Here is a 21,720-nt window from a genome sequence, read left to right as displayed (position 1 = left end):
ACTTCGAATAGACATTCCAGTCTCAAAAACCCATTTTATGAAGTTTCTACTATTTTCCCCAATTTTTATCCCAAATCTCTAATCAAATGATGGATTCATTGTTATAATCATGTATTTTAGCTAAAACTGAGTTAGAATCACTTACCCCGATTGTTTTCTTGAAAATATCTCAAAATATCGCCAAAACCCGAGCTCTCTAGGTCAAAATATGAAAATAAAACCCCAAATCTCGTAATTATAGTGCACTCTCGGATTCCCAATTTTGCTGACCGCGAAATGCTCACCGTCCCCGCGAACTTCACCATGGTCTGCGTATTTCCACTCTGGCCGCGAACCTCACTCCGCGGTCCGCAGAATTCCCACCGCTGTCGCGAAAACCATTTCGCTGACCGCATAACTTTTCAGCCCTCCGAGGAATTCCACCGCTGTCCGCGGAATTTCCGCCGTCCCCGCAAACTTCGATCGCGGACGCAAAATTCCACCGCGGTTCGCATTCTTAACTTCAGATATCTAACACCAGAAACATCAACAGTGTTTTCAACAGCTAATTTCATCCAATAACCCTTATAAACACACCTGAGGCCTTTGGGACCTCAACCAAACATACCAACCAATCCTAAAATACCATACGAACTTAGTCGAACCTTCGAATCACTCAAAACAACATCAAAACATCAAATTAAACTCGAATTCAAGCCTAAGAACCTCTAAACTTACAAATTCGACAACCGATGCAGAAACCAACCAAGATACGTCCGAATGACCTCAAATTTTGCACGCAAGTCACAAATGATACTACGAACCCATTCCAACTTTCGGAATTCCATTCCGACCCCGATATCAAATTTTTCACTACTGACCAAAATTCATCAAATTTCCAATTTCGCCAATTCAAGACCTCCAAATCACATTACGGACGCACTCCTAAGTTTGAAATCACCCAACGGAGCTAATGGAACTATTAAAATTCAAATCCGAGGTCGTTTACACATAGGTCAATATCCAGTTGACTTTTCCAACTTAAGCTTCTACTTTAGAAACTAAGTGTCTCATTCCACTCCAAAATCACTCCGGACTTCAACCAACCAACCTGATACATCATAATATAGCCGAATAACACAAAAGAAGTAGAAATGGGGGAAATGGGGCTATAACTCTCGAAACGACCGGCCAGGTCGTTACAATTTCCTTGGATGATGTTTGGCTTGGATTTGTGAGACTGGAGAGCTAGATCGAGATTTTTACGCGATTTGAGGTTTAAGACTAGCCGTATGAGGTAAGTAACTTGTCTAAACTTGAATTTGAGGATAATTTTCCATTGGTTATGGTATTTTCTATGTGTTAGGCGGTGACATATATGCGAGGTGACGAGCGTATATGCGTGCACCGTAATTACTCATGATCCGTATAGTTCTTAGGCTATTATATGACTTATTCTGCTATTATTCTGCTTTGAAATCATATTTTTTCTATTTATATGACTATGTGAGTTATTATTCATGCTAGAAATCATGTCTAGGCTATCTACTTAATTGTTTGAGACATGGTAGGGATATTATTGTTATATTGTTCTATTTACGTTAGCCGAGTCATTTTGCTCAGTCATGATAATTATATTCGCGTGTTATATCTCTGTCTCTGTATAGTTTTGATATGTTATCTCACATGTTATTCGTTTCCTTATACGTGACATGAGTTTGAGCTGAATTGTGGTACGTGGTTATATTCCGTGTTGTTTATTGAATTGTGTTTCTGTGAGATATTGGCATATGGAGACCTGAGCGTATTGATGACTGATTTTGGATCATAGGGTCGTGTTGGCATTGATATTGAGGTGACACATACACTAGGCTTGATATCGGGCTAAGTGGTATTGGTATTGAGGTGATGCATGCATCAGGCTCCATGTCAGGCTAGATGATATTGATCGTTGACTTAGATCCGATTAGCGCTTGGGAAAGGACCTGCCTCTCCCGAGTTAGGTATTAACCGTGGGCACAGGCACAAGGCCATACATATGTGCTTGAGAGGGACTTATGTCAGGCATCCGTAAAGTACTGAGTGTGTGTATGCGTGTGTATGTTAGGGTCCATGGGCTTTGAGCCAAGCACCGTGAGCGTGCTTACAATATGTTTATGGGGTATTGTGGACGAATGAGATGATATTTGTTTATACTTGATGATTTAACTGTAAATAAATTATTGATCTGGCATGTATGACTGACATGCATGCGTGGAGCTGTATTATCACTCACGCTAGTTGGTCTTTGGTAACTGTACTTAAGGATTAGAGCTTGATATCACAGTTTTATCCTGTTATATACCTGTTTAAGTAAATTATATGAGATTCGTGCCTTGATTGTTATACCTGAAAAGCATGTCTAGTTTTTCTCTTATTGTGTTAAGATGAGTCTGTTATCATTGAGTTATTCTCTTTCATAGGCTATTATTTTGTTGTTATTGTTATTGTTGGCTGTGGAAAGTGTGCCTCGGACCTTGCTTAACTCGTCACTGCTTTTAGCTCTAGGTTAAGCTTGTTTCCTACTGAGTACACGGGGTCGATTCTACTCATACTACACTCTGCACTTCGTGTGCAGATACATGTGTTGCTGATCGTGGTTGTTTCCCATGAGACGGATCCGGATTCGTTGGGAGATTTTGAGGTTGCACTGCTGATCCGTTTGCAGGTTGTGACGTCCATTCCTTATTTCACATTAACACTGTTTAGTTTTCCAGACATTGTTATATTTGATTCAGACCTTGTATTTACTTATTCTTTAGAGCTCATGCACTCTAAAGAGGAAGTCATTGTATTTACTTATTATTTTGACATCGTTTTTACTTTTTGATTGATTGCTTACCTAGCAAGTGGTGTTAGGCGCCGTCACGGTTTTGGTGATAAGTTTGGGTCGTGACAATCCCACCTTATAATATGACTCATGTGAGAAGAGCTAAATGAGTAGTTACAGGACTTATTGCGCAAGGGGTTCATTAGACCAAGTGTCTTATTTTAGGGTGCTCCAATCTTGATTGTGAAGAACAAGGACAAGTCAACACATATTTATATTGGTTACGTATTGTTGAACAAGGTCACCATAAAGAGCAAGTATCCTTTATCACATATTGATTACCCGTTTGATCATTATAGAGTGCTTTCTTTTTTTAAGATTAACTTGATGTCTGGGTACCATTAATTGAATTCCTAAGACAACTTTAGGAACTCGTTATGGGCTCTACGAGTTCATCCATAAGAGTGCAACCATCAGAAGTGAATTCAACTCTATTGCCTCTTATCACATAGTTGTGCGATATGTTATGCCTTAAACCATTAACAAACAAATATTATCTATAGCATGGGAGAGTGGATATCCTTTTTTACCTATATCAATCATTTCACCTGTCTTACCATTTCCAAATGCCACTTTCCCTCCTTGGAAAGCTGTCAAAGTGATGAAATTTTCTCCCTCTCACCTTAGCTTGCAAGAGAGATTACTTGTTACTTTTAGACATCCAAACATTTTTGGGTTCTTTCCTTTGAGATGTAGAGTAAATCCTATCTTCTCTAGCCCATTTTAACTTCATATGTTTACCATTTTTCTCAAAGGCTTTAAACTTGGATATGTATCCATAACTAAGATGACCAGTGTGATCATTGTGTGTGCATTGACGATATTCAAGTAAATTAATATACTTTCATTTGACATCCCCCTTAGGCAATGTGCTTTTGTACCTTAGTTCAATTTTGCTTGTATTGTGTTGTTCAGTTAACCAGGTAAATGCATAAGAGGACCTGTTTCACTTGCTGATCCTTGCGAGTTCATTGGTAGTTTTGTTCAAACTACATCTTGAAGCTTCTTGTTTGTTTTTAAAGGTCTATGATTAACTCGACTTCCACATTATTTTTGTTCAGCTTCAAGGTTAATTTGATTACTACTGAAGTGTTCTTTCTCTCTACTACTAACGTGTAGAGAAACAAGTTGGATACCAGTTCCTCAAAAATGACTGCTCCCAATTTGCTCTAAAATTTGTTATGAAGAAAATATGGAGGTACATATATAACCTGCATTAATGCAAACTTGAACTATACAAGGTAGCATATTAGTAGTTGTATACGGTCGAAACTGATTTCAGCCTTCGTACGCCTGATCGAGATGGGAACATAATGGACCGAAGAAAGTCTTCGTAATATCGAGGTGAGATCTGAAGAAGGCACGAACAAATTTCGAGTTTCGGAGTTGTATTAAATACCGATCTCGACGCCATTATCAAGCTCGAGTCCAAATTGAACTATACTAAGAAGAAGCAGAATCGAGCTTAAGAACCAGAGGTCAATCAATACCAAACCCAGGTCAATATCGGATCCCCGAGTCGGCATCGAGCTCAAATCCGCATCAAAATCTAAAACCAATACCGACCAACACCGAGTTTGATCAAGATCGAACTCACAGACAAGAGTCATTGCAGCCGTACTAAGGGAGAGAATCTCGGCGGGAATTAGGGAAAAACTGATTTATCATGGGTTCCCCACTATATATTTTTAATTCTATCTAAATTAGGATCCCCCACTATAAATTGGATAGTTACATATTTGTAAAAGACAGGGTTTGGCATGCATTGTAACTGAGATATCATACATTCCTATATTCAAGAATTATCCTTTTTAAGCTTCATAGATTGATTCATCTTGCTTAATCCATAAATCATCTCCTTTCCAACTATGATGATTTTTCATTCTTTAAAGTCAATATTCGATATTTTCTATTTATTCTTATGATTTGTGTCAATTCAAACCATATACCCTTAGAACTACGTACAAATTTAATTATATCCGTTTTTCGGGTAAGCAGTTTGGCGCCTCCCATGGGGCTAAGGATAACAGTGGTTATTTGATACGAATCCGCAAAACACGCCATTTTTTGCTTATTTATGGAAGTGTCTTTGATTTCGGATTAGCAATGACGAGCTATCAATTAAATGGCCTTACCTATCAACAATCAAGCTGGTCTTCAAGGTGAGAACAACAACTTAATGCCCAGGACCGAAAGGCCGCTTGTCGACACCGTTGAAGCTCGAGTCGAAGTTCCATTAGATGTTAATTCGCATGTAGCCATTGAGGCAAACCTACATTCTGAACCTGAAAATAGCATTCATGGTGGCACTCGATCTGCATCTCGAGATACCCATAACATCGAAGAAAACGGCGTCAACTTGCGCATGATTTTCGAAATGTTGCAATCTCAACAAACAACAATAGCTCAGTTACATAGTCAAACCCATATACCGAGCAGGCCGGAGCCAAGTCCACCCCAAGAAATCGACCACAGAACGGAACAAGCTATAGTAAGGTCAAATGAGCAAGAGTCGGGGATTAATCCCGAAATTGTTAAGATGTTTGAAGAATTGACCAAACGAATAGAATCATGAGAAAGGAGGATCGAGGCAAACAACAAAAATGTGGGAACATATAACTCTAGGGTGGATCATATACTGGGGTTACCACCGATATTGAAGGGCTTAGATTCCAAAAAGTTCGTACAAAAGCCTTTCCCTTCAAGCGCGGCTCCTAAACCGATCCCAAAAAAATTCCGCATGCCCAAGATTCCTAAATGTAACGGAACTACTGACCCCAACGAACATGTCACCTCTTGCACATGTGCCATCAAAGGGAATGACCTAGAGGACGATGAAATCGAATCCGTATTGTTGAAGAAATTCGGTGAAACACTATCAAAGGGAGCAATGATATGGTATCATAATTTACCATATAATTTAATCGATTCTTTTGCTAGGCTTGCAGATTCCTTCGTAAAAGTACATGTCGGGGTCATAAAGGTCGAGACCAGGAAATCGGACCTGTTCAAGGTAAGACAAAAGGATAACGAGATGCTAAGGGAGTTCGTATCTCGTTTTCAAATGGAACGAATGGATCTGCCACCAGTCACAGACGATTGGGCTGTTCAGGCTTTCACTCAAGGTCTGAACGAACAAAGTTTGACGGTTTCACGGCGGTTGAAGCATAACTTGAGTACCCAACTATGACTTGGGCCGACGTGCATAATCGGTACCAGTCAAAAATTAGAGTCGAAGATGATCAGTTGGGTTCTGAACCCATTGCTAGAACGGACACCAATCGAGAACAAGGTCTGATCAGGGACCGATACTGACTATATAGTGGAAACCACAGGATCAATGAATCGAGACGTAACCCTAGACAAGGCAATAAAAGAAGTGATCGAGGTCAGGGGTCTCGGGGGCTGATGAACAGAAATGGGTTTGACAGGCCTACCAGACCTAAGGAAGCACCACGGTTATCGGAGTATAACTTCAGCATTGATGCATCCGCCATCGTGTCGGCTATCAGACGCATCAAAGACACTAAATGGACTCGACCCATGCAGACAGATCCTGCCCAGAGGAATCCCAATCAAATGTGTGAATATCATGGTACCCATGGCCACAGAACGGAAGATTGCAGGCAACTAAGAGATGAGGTAGCTCGGTTATTCAATAAAGGGCACCTTCGAGAATTTTTAAGCCACATGGCCAAAACCATTTCAAAGGGATTTCGGTAAACAAAACCAATAGGAAGAACCACAACACATCATCCACATGATCATCGATGGCGTCGATATCCCTCAAAGGTCGGTGCTTAAACACACTAAAACATCGGTCCTGGGAGAAAAGCGACTCTGAACTCAGGGTTACACACCCATAGGAACATTGTCCTTTAATGCTGAAGATGTAGAAGGAGTCATGCAACCTCACACCAATGCAATGGTAATATCTGTACTTTTGAATAAAACTAAAGTTAAGCCTGTGTTAATTGATCCAGGTAGCTCGGCCAATATTATTTGATCGAAGGTTGTAAAACAGCTCGGTCTACAGGACCAAGTCGTATTTGCAACCCTCGTTCTAAACAGATTCAATATGGCATGTGAAACCACCAAAGGCGAGATAATTCTACTGATAAATGTGGCCAGGACCATCCAGGAAATGAAGTTCCACGTAATCAAAGGCGACATGAGGTACAAAACCCTTTTTGGAAGGCCATGGATCCACAATATGAGAGTTGTACCTTCGACCCTCTACCAGGTTCTTAAATTCCCAACATCGGAGGGAGTCAAAACAGTGTACGTGGAACAATCGACCGCGAGTAAAATATTTGCTGTCGAAGAAGCAATTCCAATATCCTCACCTCTGTCAACAAAGAGGTTGGACTCAAAGGGGAAACGAGATGCCAAATAGCAATCACAGACGTCAGTTTCAACCCAACCAGAAAATCAGAAGATTGACGAAGATGATGATCGAAAGATCCCTCGATCCTTCGTGGTCCCCGATGATTCTGACGCTACCCAATCAACTATTGAAGAACTGGAGCAAGTCATACTAATAGAGCATTTTCCTGAACGAAAGGTATACTTGGAAACGAGATTAACCCCCAAACTCATGAAAAGGCTTATTCAATTTATTATAGATAATATATATTGTTTTGCTTGGTCCCATTTAGATATAACATGGATCTCACTGGATTTAATGACGCATCGGCTAAGCCTAGACCATAGGTTCAAACCAGTGACGCAAAAGAGAAGACCCTAGTCCGAGGTATAACACACATTCATAAAGGACGAGGTAACTAAACTTCTTAAAATAGGGTCCATTCGGGAGGTGAAATACCCTGAATGGTTAGCCAATGTAGTTGTAATCCCTAAAAAAGGGAACAAACTTAGAATGTGTGTATATTATAAGGATTTAAACAAGGCGTATCCCAAAGATTCTTTTCCGCTGCCCAACATCGATCGCATGATCGATGCCACGGCCGACCACGAGGTCTTTACTTTTCTCGATGCCTATTCGGGGTATAATAAAATCCAAATGAACCCGGAAGATCAGGAAAAGACTTCATTTGTCACCAAGTATGGAACATATTGTTATAATGTGATGCCCTTTGGGCTAAAAAATGCAGGATCTACTTACCAATGCCTAGTAAATAAAATGTTCGAGGAACAAATAGGTAAATCAACGGAAGTTTATATTGATGGCATGCTAGTTAAGTCCCTGTGCACAGAGGACTATTTGGCTCATTTGTAGGAAACATTCGAGATTTTAAGGAAATACAACATGAAGCTCAACCCCGAGAAATGTGCTTTCGGGGTTGGTTCGGGCAAGTTCCTCGGCTTCATGGTATCGAATCGGGGGATCGAGATCAACCCCGATAAAATCAAGTCCATCGAAAACATCGCCATCGTGGACAGTGTAAAAGGCATGCAGAGGCTAACGTGGCAGATTGCTGCCTTAGGCCGATTCATTTCAAGGTCGTCAGATCGAAGTCACAGATTTTTCTCATACTAAAAAAGAAGAACGATTTCGCCTGGACCGCGGAATGTCAACATGCATTAGAGGAATTAAAGAGAAACCTATCGAGCCGATTACTGCTTCATACTCCAAAAGCAGACGAGAAACTTTTGTTTTACTTGACAATATTAGAAATCGCGGTAAGTGGTCTCCTGGTTCGAGAAGAAAAAGGTACGCAATTTTCCGTTTATTATGTAAGTCAAACCTTAGGGGAAGCAGAAACTAGATATCCGCACTTAGAGAAATTGGCACTGATAAACACCTCTAGAAAGTTAAGACCATACTTTCAATGTCACCCCATATGTGTATTAACCACTTACCCACTTCGTAATATTTTGCTCAAGCCCGAACTATCAGGCCGATTGACCATATAGGCCGTCGAACTCAGTGGGTACGATATCGAATATCAACCCCGGACGACCATCAAGTCTCAAATTTTAGCGGACTTCGTGACCGATTTCACGCTAACTCGTACCCGAATTAGAACAGGAACTCTTGTTGAAATCGGGAACATCATCGCGGGTATGGAGCCTTTTCAAAAAACAGGGCTTCGAACGTGAAGGGGTTCGAGCTAGGCATAGTTTTAAAGCCACCTACGGGTAGCACTATTAGGAAATCTATCAAAACTACTAGGTTGACTAATAACGAGGCCGAGTATGAGGCCATGATTGCAGGTCTCGAGCTAGCTAAAAGCTTGGGAGAAGAAGTCGTTGAAGCCAAGTGTGACTCTTTACTGGTGGTAAATCAAATAAACAAAACCTTTGAGGTTCGAGAGGATGAAATGCAAAGGTATTTGGACAAAGTGCAGGTAACTTTGCACTGTTTCAAAGAGTGGACTTTACAGTATGTAACTCGAGAACAAAATAGTGAGGCCGATACACTTGCAAATTTGGGAACATCGGTCGAGGAAGATGAGATCATCTCGGGGCCAGTCATTCAACTCTCGAGATTCGTGATCGAGTAAGGTCATGCTGAGATAAATTATACAAACTTAACATGGGATTGGAGGAATAATTATATTGAATACTTGAAGAACGGAAAGCTCCCATCGGACCCTAAATATTCGAGGGCCCTACGAACCAAAGCTGCTCGATTCACATTGACTGCAGATGGAACATTATACCGAAGGACATTCGATGGACCATTGACAGTATGCTTAGGTCCAGGAGAAACTGACTACATCCTACGTGAGATTCACGAGGGCACTTGTGGAAATCATTCCGGTGCCAATTCATTAGTTTGAAAAATAATTAGAGCAGGATATTATTGGATCGATATGGACAAATATCAAAGGAGTTTGTTCTAAAATGTGACAAATGTCAAAAGTTTTCACCGATGATCCATCAGCCCGGAGGGCAACTTCACTCAGTCCTATCCCCATGGCCATTCATGAAATGGGGAATGGATATCGTTGGTCCTCTACCTTCGGCCCCAGGTAAAGCTAAGTTCATTTTATTTATGACTGACTATTTCTCTAAATGGGTTGAAGCATAGGCGTTCGTGAAAGTAAGAGAGAAAGAGGTTATAGACTTCATATGGGAACATATCGTATGTCGATTTGGGATACCCGCCGAAATAGTCTGTGACAGTGGGAAATAATTTAACGGCAGCAAAGTAACGAAATTCCTCGAAGACCAAAAAATAAAAAGGATATTATCAACACCATATCATCCTAGTGGGAACGGACATGCCGAATCGACAAACAAGACTATCATTCAAAACCTAAAGAAAAGGTTGAACGGCGCTAAAGGTAAATGGAGAGAAATTCTACCCAAAGTTCTTTGGGCATATCGAACAACATCGAAATCTAGTACGAGGGTAACCCCGTTCTCCTTAGTATATGGCTCTGAAGCCTTGATTCCAGTCGAAGTCGGGGAACCCAGTGCCGGGTTTCGATAAACAACAGAAGAGTCAAATTATGAGGCTATGAATACTAGCCTCGAATTATTGGATGAAAAACGAGAAGCTGCTCTCGTCTAATTGGCCACCCAAAAGCAACAGATCGAAAGATACTATAATCGAAGAACCAATCTTCGCCATTATAAAATCGGGTACTTAGTGCTAAGAAAAGTCACCCTCAGCACCCGAAATCCAAATGAAGGAAAACAGGGTCCAAACTGGGAAGGACCATATCAGGTTCTCGAAAACGTCGGTAAAGGATCCTACAAGCTAGGTATTATAAATGGAAAACAACTACCAAGCAATTGGAACGTGTCACACCTTAAACGATACTACTGCTAAGGCACGACCCTCCCATGTTCGTTTATATTTCAAAACTAACCCTTCCAGGAGTTCCATCAGGAACAAGGATGGATCATTTAACACGAAGCCCTGGGTCTGAAAGCACACGTTGCACTCTTTTTTCCTTAGACCGGTTTTATCCCAAATAGTTTTTTTGACAAGATTTTTAATGAGGCAACCATTGATCGTGCTAACTTAGAACAATTCAATAGTATCTGAGGCCTCTTTATTATCGACCTCGAATACTGGGGGCATTACCCCTCAAATATATCAAGTTCGATGCAAGAAAGTTACTTCATAACAATAGGGTTCCGATAGGCTACGTTATTTCGACTTCAAGCAAGCACTCACTCGACTACAAAGCCTACGGGCTACTCTTTTTTTGAGTTCGAGAAATCACTCACTCAACCATTAAGCCTATGGGCTACATTACTTCAAGTTTGAGCAAGAACTCACTCGACTTCTAAGCCTACGGTCTACTCTTATTTTGTGTTTGATAAATCACTCACTCAACCAATAAGCCTATGAGCTACATTACTTTGAGTTCGAGCTAGTACTCACTCGACTACTAAGCCTACATGCTACTCTTATTTTAAGTTCGAGAAATCACTCACTCAACCATTAATCCTACGAGCTACGTCACTTCGTGTTCGAGAAAACACTCACTCAACTACTACGCCTATAGGCTACTCTTATTTTGAGTTTAAAAAATCACTCACTTAACCATTAAACCTATGGGCTACGTTACTTCGAGTTCGAACAAGCACTCACTCGACTACTAAGCCTATGCCTACTCTTATTTTGAGTTCGAGAAATTACTCACTCAACCATTAAGCATACGGGCTACATTACTTCGAGTTCTAGTAAGCACTCACTTGACTACTAAGCCTATGGGCTACTCTTATTTCAAGTTCGAGCAATCACTCACTCGACCATTAAGCCTACGGGCTACATTACTTTGAGTTCGAATCACTCACTCGACTACTAAGCCTACGGTCTACTCTTACTCTGAGTTCGAGCAAGCACTCACTCGACTATTAAGACTACGGGCTACATTACCTCGAATTCATATCACTAACTCAACCTCTAAGCCTACGGGCTATATTAATTCGAGTTCGAGCAATCACTCACTCGACTCTAAGCCTATGGGCTACCTTATTTCGAGTTTGAGCAAGCACTCACTCGGTTATAAAGGCTACAAGGTTCAAATTCGATCAAATTACCTAAATCCTTATGAAAACCTTCAAAAGGCATGAATGAAAAAAAATCTTCACAAGGAAGAGAATAAAACAGAGGAAAATCGGGAAAAGAAAAGATCTTTATATATATACAAGAATGTTTACAATATCCGAACATCACCCTACACAAAAAACCAAAACGGAAACTAAGGGGTAAGTTTCTTGGTTATCTACGGGGACAGTATCTTCTCCATCGGGCTCCTCCCTGCTCCCGGACCCACTCTTGCTCCCATCATCGCCATCATCAACATCTTCATCGGAAGCCAAGGCTTCAGCATCGGGTTCGAGCTCTTTAGCCCTTTTTATCTCTTCGGAGAGATCGAAACCTCGAGCATGGATCTCCTCGAGGGTCTCCTTTCGAGATCTACATTTAGCAAGTTCAGCAACCCAATGTGCTCGAGTGTTGGCAGTCTCGGCTGCCTCTCTTTCCTGTGCCTGAGCAGCTTCAGCATCGGCCCGATAGACAGCCACGAATGCATCCGCATTAACCTTTTCTTCCTCGGCATCAGATTTGACCTTGGCAAGTTCGGAGGCCAACCAAGCCTCGAGTTCATTTATTCTTCTCGCTTGAACCAAGTTCCTCTCCTTCATGCCTTGAAGTTGGCTTGCAGTCGATAACAATTGGACCCGGACAATTTCTTTATCTACATCAAGACAATCCATTCCATCTTTCCATACCATAGTCTACGCCCTTATCATATCAATTTCCTCACGAAGCTTCCCGATCATCTCGAGCTTTTGTTGCACCCATGAGATCGAAATATTATCCTCCAATCCTGAATCAAGCGCATGAGTTCTTAATATTATCATTACCTGCTCAGTCAGGTCGGTCTGGTCTGGTCTTGATGAGAGTAGCAAACATAAAAGTAATATCAACGAAGAGAGTTAAAGATTAGCCGATTCAGAGCTTGTTGCACTTCACAGAAAAGGCCCGACACATCACTAGGGCCAAGAGAGTCCTCAATCCCAGTAAACAAATCATAGAAAGGGTCCTTCCCTTCATGAGACCGGTTTATCTCCAGGGCACCCAAAGCTTGGGCTTCCCGAATTGCCCCTTCAGAAAAGGCAAGGAGAGTGGGCGAGTCTCCGATTACTATTCGCGTTCTCCTCAGTTCAGAGAGCTTCAGGACCGACCCTTTCTGATATACCCACCGTTTGTTGACTTCGGTGGGAAACATCTTCGGTCTCTAACGATTCGGGGACTCTGCTCGAACCTTCCTCTAATATCTCCCCAGTTCAAGGCAGACCTTTATAAATCACCGTCGATTCAGCTGCCTTTGGGGAATCGATGGTTTTCTTCATTCGGACCGCCAACACGGACCCGTCGTTTTCTTCTTTTTCTTTGTCTGTATCCCTTAGATGTAGAACTGATTCTACGGTCAAAGGAATGGTATTCTTCCTCGGCTTACGAGCCATCCTCGTCTTCAGTTTTTGATCTTCGGAAGATGAGGCCCTTTTTCGTTTATTATCCTTCACCAGTTTTGGGACATAGGCCGAAGCCTCTTCATCGATGGACGGGGCCCTCAAAACCGCATCTTTGCCCACACCTACATAAAAGAAAATATATTTAAGCATATGGAAAGCATCTCATTCGGACTACCAAAAATACAAGAAAGAAGCTTTTCATGATTTTTGGCCTCCCATCAGCCCTTTGACAAATCACGCCATGAGCGCTCGGCATATGTGGAGGTCGAAGCTAGATCCCGTACCCAGATCTTGAGGTCGGGAACCGCACCTGGCATCTAAGGAACCACTACATGACAAAAAGGGGATATCGGTGAGAAAAGAAATAAAAGGGCAAAATAGTAGGAGATAACAACAGAATTACACTTACGCTTTATGTTCCACTCCGCGGGAAATGGCATCTTTTCGGTCTGAATGAGGTCCAAAGTCTTCACTTGGATGAACTTGCCTATCCATCCTCGATCCCTGTCCTCGTCTATGCTCGAGAACAGAACCTTGGTAGCCCGGCACTGAAGTTTTATTAACCCGCTTCGAAAGAGGAGAGGGCAGTACAATCGAATGAGATGGTCGAGGGTGAAAGGCATCCCCTCGATTTTGTGCACAAAGTAACGAATCAAAATAACGATCCGCCAAAAAGAAGGGTTGATCTGATCTAGGGTTATTTGTTATTGACGGCAGAAATCAATAATAACAGGGTCTAGGGGACCTAACATGAAAGGGTAAGTATGCAAACTTAAACACCCTTTCACACTAGTGGTGATATCTTCTTCAGAAGACAAGATTACTATTTCTTTGTTCTCCCAATTGCAATCTTTCTTTAGTTGTTCTCGATACTTGCTCACATCGTCCGGAAACCGATGAGCCTTTATCGACCTTGAAATTAGAGGTAAGAACACACTCCCCAGGAATGCACTCCTCAAGCCGTGGCTCCGCCGGTACTTTTTGTCAACGACAAGCTGTGAAGAAGAAACTTTTTCTTTCTGAGGAATGGTGTTTTTGGTGTTTTTGAAGAGAAATGGTGTTTTTGAAGAAAAATTTTGCAGTGAAGTCATAGATTTACAGATAAACTCAGAAGGTGCAAGAAATAACATTATAAAATTTTGAGATTTGAGACGCAAAAGTGGTAAATGTTAAAGAAAAGGGTTATTTATAGATTGAGCAGCGTTGATTCAGTATCAATAGTGGCCGACCATCGTCTGACACGCATTAAATGCCTTGGAAAACTAAACCGATGGGACATTTATTACATGCGTCATGATCGAGCCCGATGTAAACATTATCTTATATCTTATCGAGCCGTTGAGAAATCATATCGTTTCTCGTCACATCCTTCCCGAAAAACGAGGGGACTATATGTATATGGTCGAAACTGATTTCGGCCGTCTGATAGAGATGAGAACATAATGAACTGAAGAGAGTCTTCGTAATAGCGAGGTGATTTTTGAAGAAGGCACAGACAAACTTCGAGTTTCGGAGTCGGATTAAATACCGAGCTCGAGTCCAAATCGAACTATACTAAGAAGAAATAGAATCAAACTTAAGAACCAGAGGCCAACCCATACCGAACCCAGGTCAATACTGGATCCCCGAGTCGGCATCGAGCTCAAATTCGCATCGAGCTCTAAAACCAATACCGACCAACACCGAGTTCGATCAAGATCGAACTCACAGACAAGAGCCGTTGCAACCGCACTTAGAGAGAGAGAGAGAATCTCCGCGGGAATTAGGGAAAAACTGAATTAGCATGGGCTCCCCTCTATGTATTTTTAATTATATCTAAAGTAGGATCCTCCACTATAAATAGGATGACTACATTTCTGTAAAAGACAAGCTTTGGCATACCTTGTAACTGAGATATCATACATTCATATGTATATTGGAGAATTATCCTGTAACGACCCGACTTGTTGTTTTAAGAAATTACAAATCGTCCAGTGATTTAAGGTCTCGAAAAGCTTCACATTATATATTATGACCCACATGTGTGGTCGAGTTTGGTTTTCGGAAGATTCGGAATTTAATTTAAAGAAAAATTCTCATTTTGAAGCTTAAATGGAAAGAGTTGACCGGGGAGTTGACGTTTGAGCAAACAAGCCCAGAATGGAATTTCGATGATGGAAATAGCTTCGTATGATGATTTTGGACTTAGGAGTATGTTCGGATTTGGATTTGGAAGTCCGTAGGACAATACGACACATTTTGGCGAAAGTTGGAAAATATAAGATTTTGGAAAAAATCCGACCGAAGGGTGAAATTTTGATAACGGGGTCGAATTTCAATTTTGGAAATGGGAATAAATCCATTACGTCAATTATGACCTGTGTGAAAAATTTGAAGTCATTCCGGATTGATTTTATATGTTTCGGCGCAAAATATAGAAGTTGAAAAATTTAAAAACTTATAATTCGATTCGTAATTCCGGAATTGTTTGATTTGGTTTGAATCCTCGACTAAGTTCGTATTGTATTTTGGGACATGTTGGTATAATTGATTGAGGTCCCAGGGGTCTCGGGTGGATTTCGGAAGGTTAACGGAGCAATTCGGACTTGGAAGAAGCTGCTGGAAAATGGCAACAACTGTTGGATTCGCACCTGTGGAATTTTGGGCGCAGGTGAGACCTCGCAGAAGCGAGATGGGCAGAGCTGGAGGTAGGTCGCAGATGCAGACAGCCTTCCGCACCTGCACAATCGCAGGTGCGATATTTGCTACGTAGAAGCGACGAGGCAGCGCATAAGCGGAAATGATGCGCACCTGCGATCAGCGCAAAAACGGAAATGGCTCCGCAGGTGTGAGCTTTATGGCTAGGTAGTGACTTCGCATAAGCGAGATTTAGCTCGAAAAAGCGAGCACGCAGTTGCGAAAATTAGTCCGCATGTGCGAAACTGGGCAGAACCATAAGGACCAAAAATGAACATTTTTGGCATTTCGTTTTGGAATTTTTGGAGCTCGGATTTGGGCGATTCTAGAAGGATGTTTCACAAGCTAGGTTGGGGTAAGTGTTCTATATCCTAAAGTGATTATATTTCATGAATCTATGATTATATTCATCATTTAGTTCGGATTCAAATAGAAGAAATCAAGATTTTTACAAAAGCTTCCAAAAATGAAAATTTAAGATTTGGAGGACGAGTTGTTATTTGAATTTGATAAAATTGGTATGGTTGAACTCGTATCAGAATGGGTGTTTGTATTTCATGGATATTTTGTCGGGTTTCGAGGGGCGGGACCCGCGTTGACTTTTGTTGATTTTTTTTGGAATAAAATTTTAAGTTGACATATTATCATCCAGAATTGTTTCCGATGAATTTTAATGAAGTTATACAATTAATTTGGATAGATTTGAGCTGTCCGAAGGTCAATTCAAGCAAGAAGGCTATTTTTTGAATATCGGCCTAATTTCAAAAAGGTAAGTGTCTTGCTTAACCTCGAGTGGGGGAATTTCCCCTTAGGCATTGAGTCTTATGTGCCATTTGTGAAATGTGAAAAGCCGTATACGCGAGGTGACGAGTATGTACTCGGGCTTATACGTGCCAAATTTATTGAATTAAAGTCTTAGGTATTATTGTGTAGTAAATTGGAAAATTATTAAATCATCTGTTTGCCATGCCTAAATCTTTATTGTTGAATTTGTTTTATATGATAATTTGATGTGATTGTTACTTGAAATATTTATGAAATTTCGTCAATATTGTTGGTTTAATATTTTTTGGAAATTAATTCCAATATGAATCTTCTTATGCAAATAATTAATTTAAGCGAGCTTTATGCTGAGTAATTTCTATCTTTATTGATTATTTTTTGGTGTTATGTACATTGTGTAGAGTCTTGGGCTATTTGTTGTGAAATTAATTGATTTTGTTATATCTTTGAAATTTGGTTGTGGTCATTGGGCAAATTGTGATATGAATTGATTTTATTATATTGTCATATTAATTTCCCATGTAAATTGTTGTGTTGTGTGAATTACTATTCTGAGGAAATAAGGGTGGTATTTCACCGTTGATATTATGTGGGTATAAGGGTGGCATTTCACGGTTGTTGTGCTTGTTTGAATATTATCTGGGCGGAGCGATAAGGGTGGCTATAGGAGCGATAATGGTGGCAATATGAGCGATAATGATGGCTATTGATATTGTCTGGGCGGAGCAATAAGGGTGGCTATATGAGTGATAAGGGTGGCAATAAGAGTGATAAGGGTGGATATTGTCAAGGACGATATGTGATGATGTGAGGGTGTGGTGTTGATGATTTTTATGTGATGTTGTGATTTTTTTTGTGTTTATTTTTATGCCTTGTGCAATTGGTCTTGTTGATAGTAAATTGATAACAATCTGTTTTATGTTGAAATTGAGAACCTGTGGCTATTGCTTGGCGGATTATAAATTGAAATGTGGGCACGAGATGCCGTGAGTAAATAATGATGATATTTGGCACGTGAATTATCCGTGCAGTTGTGATATGAAATGTGGGCACGAGGTGTTGTGATGAAATGGTAATGATATGTGGCACGTGAATTGTCCGTGCAGTTGTGAGATGAAATGAGGGCACGAGGTGCCGGGAAAATATGATAATTTAATTATGGGCACGAGGTACCGTGGAAATATGAAAATGGGCTGAGACCCGTATTTTTATGATCATGAAATGAGGTGTCACATGGTGACTTTTTAATTGAAAGAATTATATTCAAAATATGTATTTGGAAGAATTTTTACTTAGAAAGTATTATATGAAAGAATTTTATTTAAAAGATATTTATTTGAGGAAATTATATTTGAAAAGATTTATTGAAAGAATTATATTTGAAAAATAATTATTTGAGAAAATTATATTTGATAGAGAGTTATCTCGAAGAATTATATGTGAAAAACATTTATTTAAAAGACTTGATTTAATTGGGTATAATTATGTTTATTAATTGTTGAGTGATATTAATGGTATTCTTGTTGTCTTTTGTGCATGTAAATGGTTGTTTTATCCTGCCTTTATTATTATTATTATTATTATTATTATTAGTATTATTATTATTATTATTATTTGTTTCCTATTATTTTGTAAATTATATTGCACATATTTTTAGACTAGTGAGTGTCTTGACTGTACCTCGCCTCTACTCCATTGAGGTTATTCTTGATACTTACTGGGCACCGATGTGGTGTGCTCACTCTACACTTCTGCACATTTTTATGTAGAGCCAGGTATTGGAGATATCGGACCTGAGCAGAGTTAAAGCGCGATCGTAAAGATTCAAGGTAGAGCTGCTTGGTCGTCGCAGTCCCTTGGAGTATTTTCATTTTATTTTACTGTTAATTTGTAATCAAACAGTATTGTATATTCGGTCTTCGTGATCATTCTATGTATTCAGTTAGACTTCGTGACTCATTACTACCAATCTTGGGAGGTTTGGTATTGTAATTATTTCCGCTGTTAGATTTTAAAAAAATGGCTTCAAAATGTAATAGAAATCAGTTTACCTAGACTTAGAGACTAGGTTCCATCACGACGCCTGTGGTGGGATTTTGGGTCGTGACATATCCTTTTTAAGCTTCATATATTGATTTATAGTCAATATTCTATATTTTTTATTTATTCTTACGATTTGTGTCAATTCATACCACATATCCTTAGAACTACGTACAAATTCAAGTCAATCCGTTTTTCGGGTAAATAGTAGTGTAAGGAATCCATATTATACAAGTAAACATGTATACAAACAGAATATGATCATTGTGATGACACCATCAATTATCTCCTCTTCATAATACAAGGATGTAAGTAAGGTTTGACGCCATGAGATCACTCTTGACAAGGTTGATAAGGAGTAGCGATCAAGTGCAGGTCATTCTTTCTTGCACAAGCTGCTCCAGTCGCCTCAGTCAAGTCAAGTGCACTTGGATTAATTCCACTTGGGAGTTTCCCGTCAAAGTGATACAATAATTGAGCCAGTGGAAAATAAACATTTGCTAAACCAAATGATATTCCAGGGTAAATTCTCCTTCCGCTACCAAAGGGTAGATATTCAAAATTATTACCAATATAATCCATCGAGTTATTCTCAAATCTCTCAGGTTTAAAGCTTTCTACGTCATCCCAATATTTTGGATCTCTTCCCATTGCCCAAACATTAACTACGACTGTTGTTTTCAATGGAATAGTGTAGCCGTTTAAGTCTGTTTCTTCTCTACATTTTCTTGGAATCAAAAGAGGTAGTGGAGGGTGGAGTCTGAAAGTTTCTTTAATAACCATCTTTAGGTATTTGAACTCCTCGACATCAATTTCACCAAAAGTTTCTTTCCCTCTCAAGATTTTTCTTACCTCTGCTTGAGCTTTGGCAAATACACTTGGCTTCTTCATCATTTCGACCATGGCCCAATTAATTGTTGTTGATGAAGTTTCTGTTCCCGCAGCAAACATGTCCTTCATTTTCGAGCAAGTTACAATTTTCATTTCTCTTACAAACTTCTTGACAATTTCTACTGAAATATTCAAATAACATCTTTGTACTACGTTTGTGCTACTATCTTTATTCTACACCGAAAGGAACTTTTAAATTTTCTATTCCAAAACCCAAAACATTTGTTGTAATTTTCAAATGTGGAAAATTTATGATGAAAGTAAGATTAGTTATCCTATTTGAAAGCTAATTACTAAAGTGACTCTTTAAGTACAAAAATTAATTATGCAATTTGAGAACGTTAGTGTTAAAGATAAATCATAATACTTCATCAATTTAACTTTATATGGCAGGGTTTAACTAGATACAAAGTTTAAGAAAGAAATAAATAATTTTCGAACTTGTAGTATTAAATATGTCATGAAATTCATGTGGCTATGAAAGCACGTCATTAAGGGTAAAAAATAAGAAGTTTAAAATTAAATTATTTCTTATATAGAAATACATCATTCTTTATAAAATAGATTAAAAATAAGTATCACATAAAGTAGAATAGAAGGAATACTAATAATATAGAAATATGCAGTATTTATATAGTACTTACAAAGACAATAGCTTTGATGTTGTCGTTAGTGATTGGAAATTGAAGGCCTCCTTCCTTCATAAGTCTTAGCAGTACATCAACTATACCTTCACCTCCTGATTCACAAATGGTCTTTGCAACCTTCTTGTGCTCAGTGATGATATTTTCAAGAATCTCATCTAATTCATGGTGTACATTCATCACTTTAGCCTTCATTCCAGTGAGCACATGAAGAAAATTCAATGAAGGAAATATATTAGCAACATCAAACCCTTCCATAAGGTTTGACACTTTTTTGACTAGTCGTACAAATTCATCTTGCTCCTTGTGTTCTTGTCCAAAGGCTGATCTACATGTCATAGAGCTTGTGAAAAGAGCAAACCTTTTTGTTACATTAACCGGCTTACCAGGAGATGATCGAAAAAATTCAATCATACGATGAACTTCATCTTGTCTAATTGAGTTGAAGGACTTGACATTTTTGGCACTGAGCAATTCCAAGAGACAAATTTTACGCATTTGTCTCCAGTAATTGCCATAGGGAGAAAAGACAATGTCCGTTCCATTATAACAAACAATCTTGGCAGCTACAAGTAAAGGCCTAGATGCAAAAGCGAGGTCATGAGTTTTTAGCACTTCTTTTGCCATCTCAGGAGACGTAACAACAACTAGAGAAACTTCACCTAGTTGAAGGTGCATAAGTGGACCATATTTTTTGGCTAAATCTCTAAGGACATGATGTGGATGTCCACCTAGCAAATGAAGCATGCTTCCAAGAATAGGTAATTTCCATGGACCAGGAGGCAATCTTTTGGTTTGGCTACTGGAATTCCTCCATTTCTTAAATAAAAAGAGGAAAGACACAAAAAGGAAAAGGGAAAAGAAGTTGAAGAACTGCATTTTGGGAGGGAAAGGGGGGATTATTTGGCTTGATTGGTTCTGCAAACTGTTGTTGCAACTATATGCTCTTTTATAGGCGTTTCGTTTAGGCAAGAAATGGGATTTGTCTAAAAAAAATATGAGATATGCATTTTTCAGCAACTTTTGTTTGTCAATGAAAAGTACTCCACTTGACTAATTGAACACAAAATGAGTTAAGCAATTGTATTTTGATCGACTAGTCTGTGGAGCCAAATATGAAATTTATTTTTGGGAAAAGGGTAAACTTTGTTCTTGTACTATTCAAAATTAAGCAATTTTGTCTTCCGTTAAAGTTTTGATCTAATAATTCCGCACGTTTAAGAAAAAATCTTATATTTTCCCTGACCCTAAACAAAGTTTCAACTTAAGGGTAATTTTGTATTAAAGATATAATTCGTAAATCGAAGAGAATTAAAAAAAACGAAGAAAGGATTATGCGTAAAAAAAAAACGAAGAAAATATCATCTTTAAATTTAATAAGTAATTACGTGTTCTAAGATCTCTAAAAAAATTATTTATTATTCCTCAACT

General features: G+C 39.4%; 1 protein-coding gene across 1 annotated transcript; it reads right to left on the bottom strand.

The window, feature by feature from the left end:
- Window positions 1-19,049: 19,049 nt before the first annotated feature.
- Window positions 19,050-21,194, bottom strand: LOC104111808 (premnaspirodiene oxygenase-like). The gene is made up of 2 exons (XM_009621571.4): window positions 20,290-21,194; window positions 19,050-19,708 (listed from the first exon to the last, which is right to left on the bottom strand). The coding sequence occupies exons 1-2, from the start codon at window positions 21,166-21,168 to the stop codon at window positions 19,088-19,090; spliced, it is 1,500 nt and encodes a 499-aa protein (XP_009619866.1). The 5' UTR covers window positions 21,169-21,194; the 3' UTR covers window positions 19,050-19,087.
- Between the last annotated feature and the right edge of the window lie 526 nt (window positions 21,195-21,720).

The sequence above is a fragment of the Nicotiana tomentosiformis genome, chromosome 1 (genome assembly GCF_000390325.3).
Source record: "Nicotiana tomentosiformis chromosome 1, ASM39032v3, whole genome shotgun sequence".
Classification (NCBI taxonomy): domain Eukaryota; kingdom Viridiplantae; phylum Streptophyta; class Magnoliopsida; order Solanales; family Solanaceae; genus Nicotiana; species Nicotiana tomentosiformis.
This window is presented reverse-complemented; position numbering and strand designations above follow the sequence as displayed.

What these genes read in the sequence shown, in the direction of transcription:
- LOC104111808 (XM_009621571.4), bottom strand. Translation starts at nt 21,168, where the DNA reads ATGCAGTTCTTCAACTTCTTTTCCCTTTTCCTTTTTGTGTCTTTCCTC. An exon ending in ACATCAAAGCTATTGTCTTT is followed by an intron (nt 19,709 to 20,289) that starts GTAAGTACTATA and finishes TCGAAAATGAAG; the next exon opens with GACATGTTTGCTGCGGGAAC.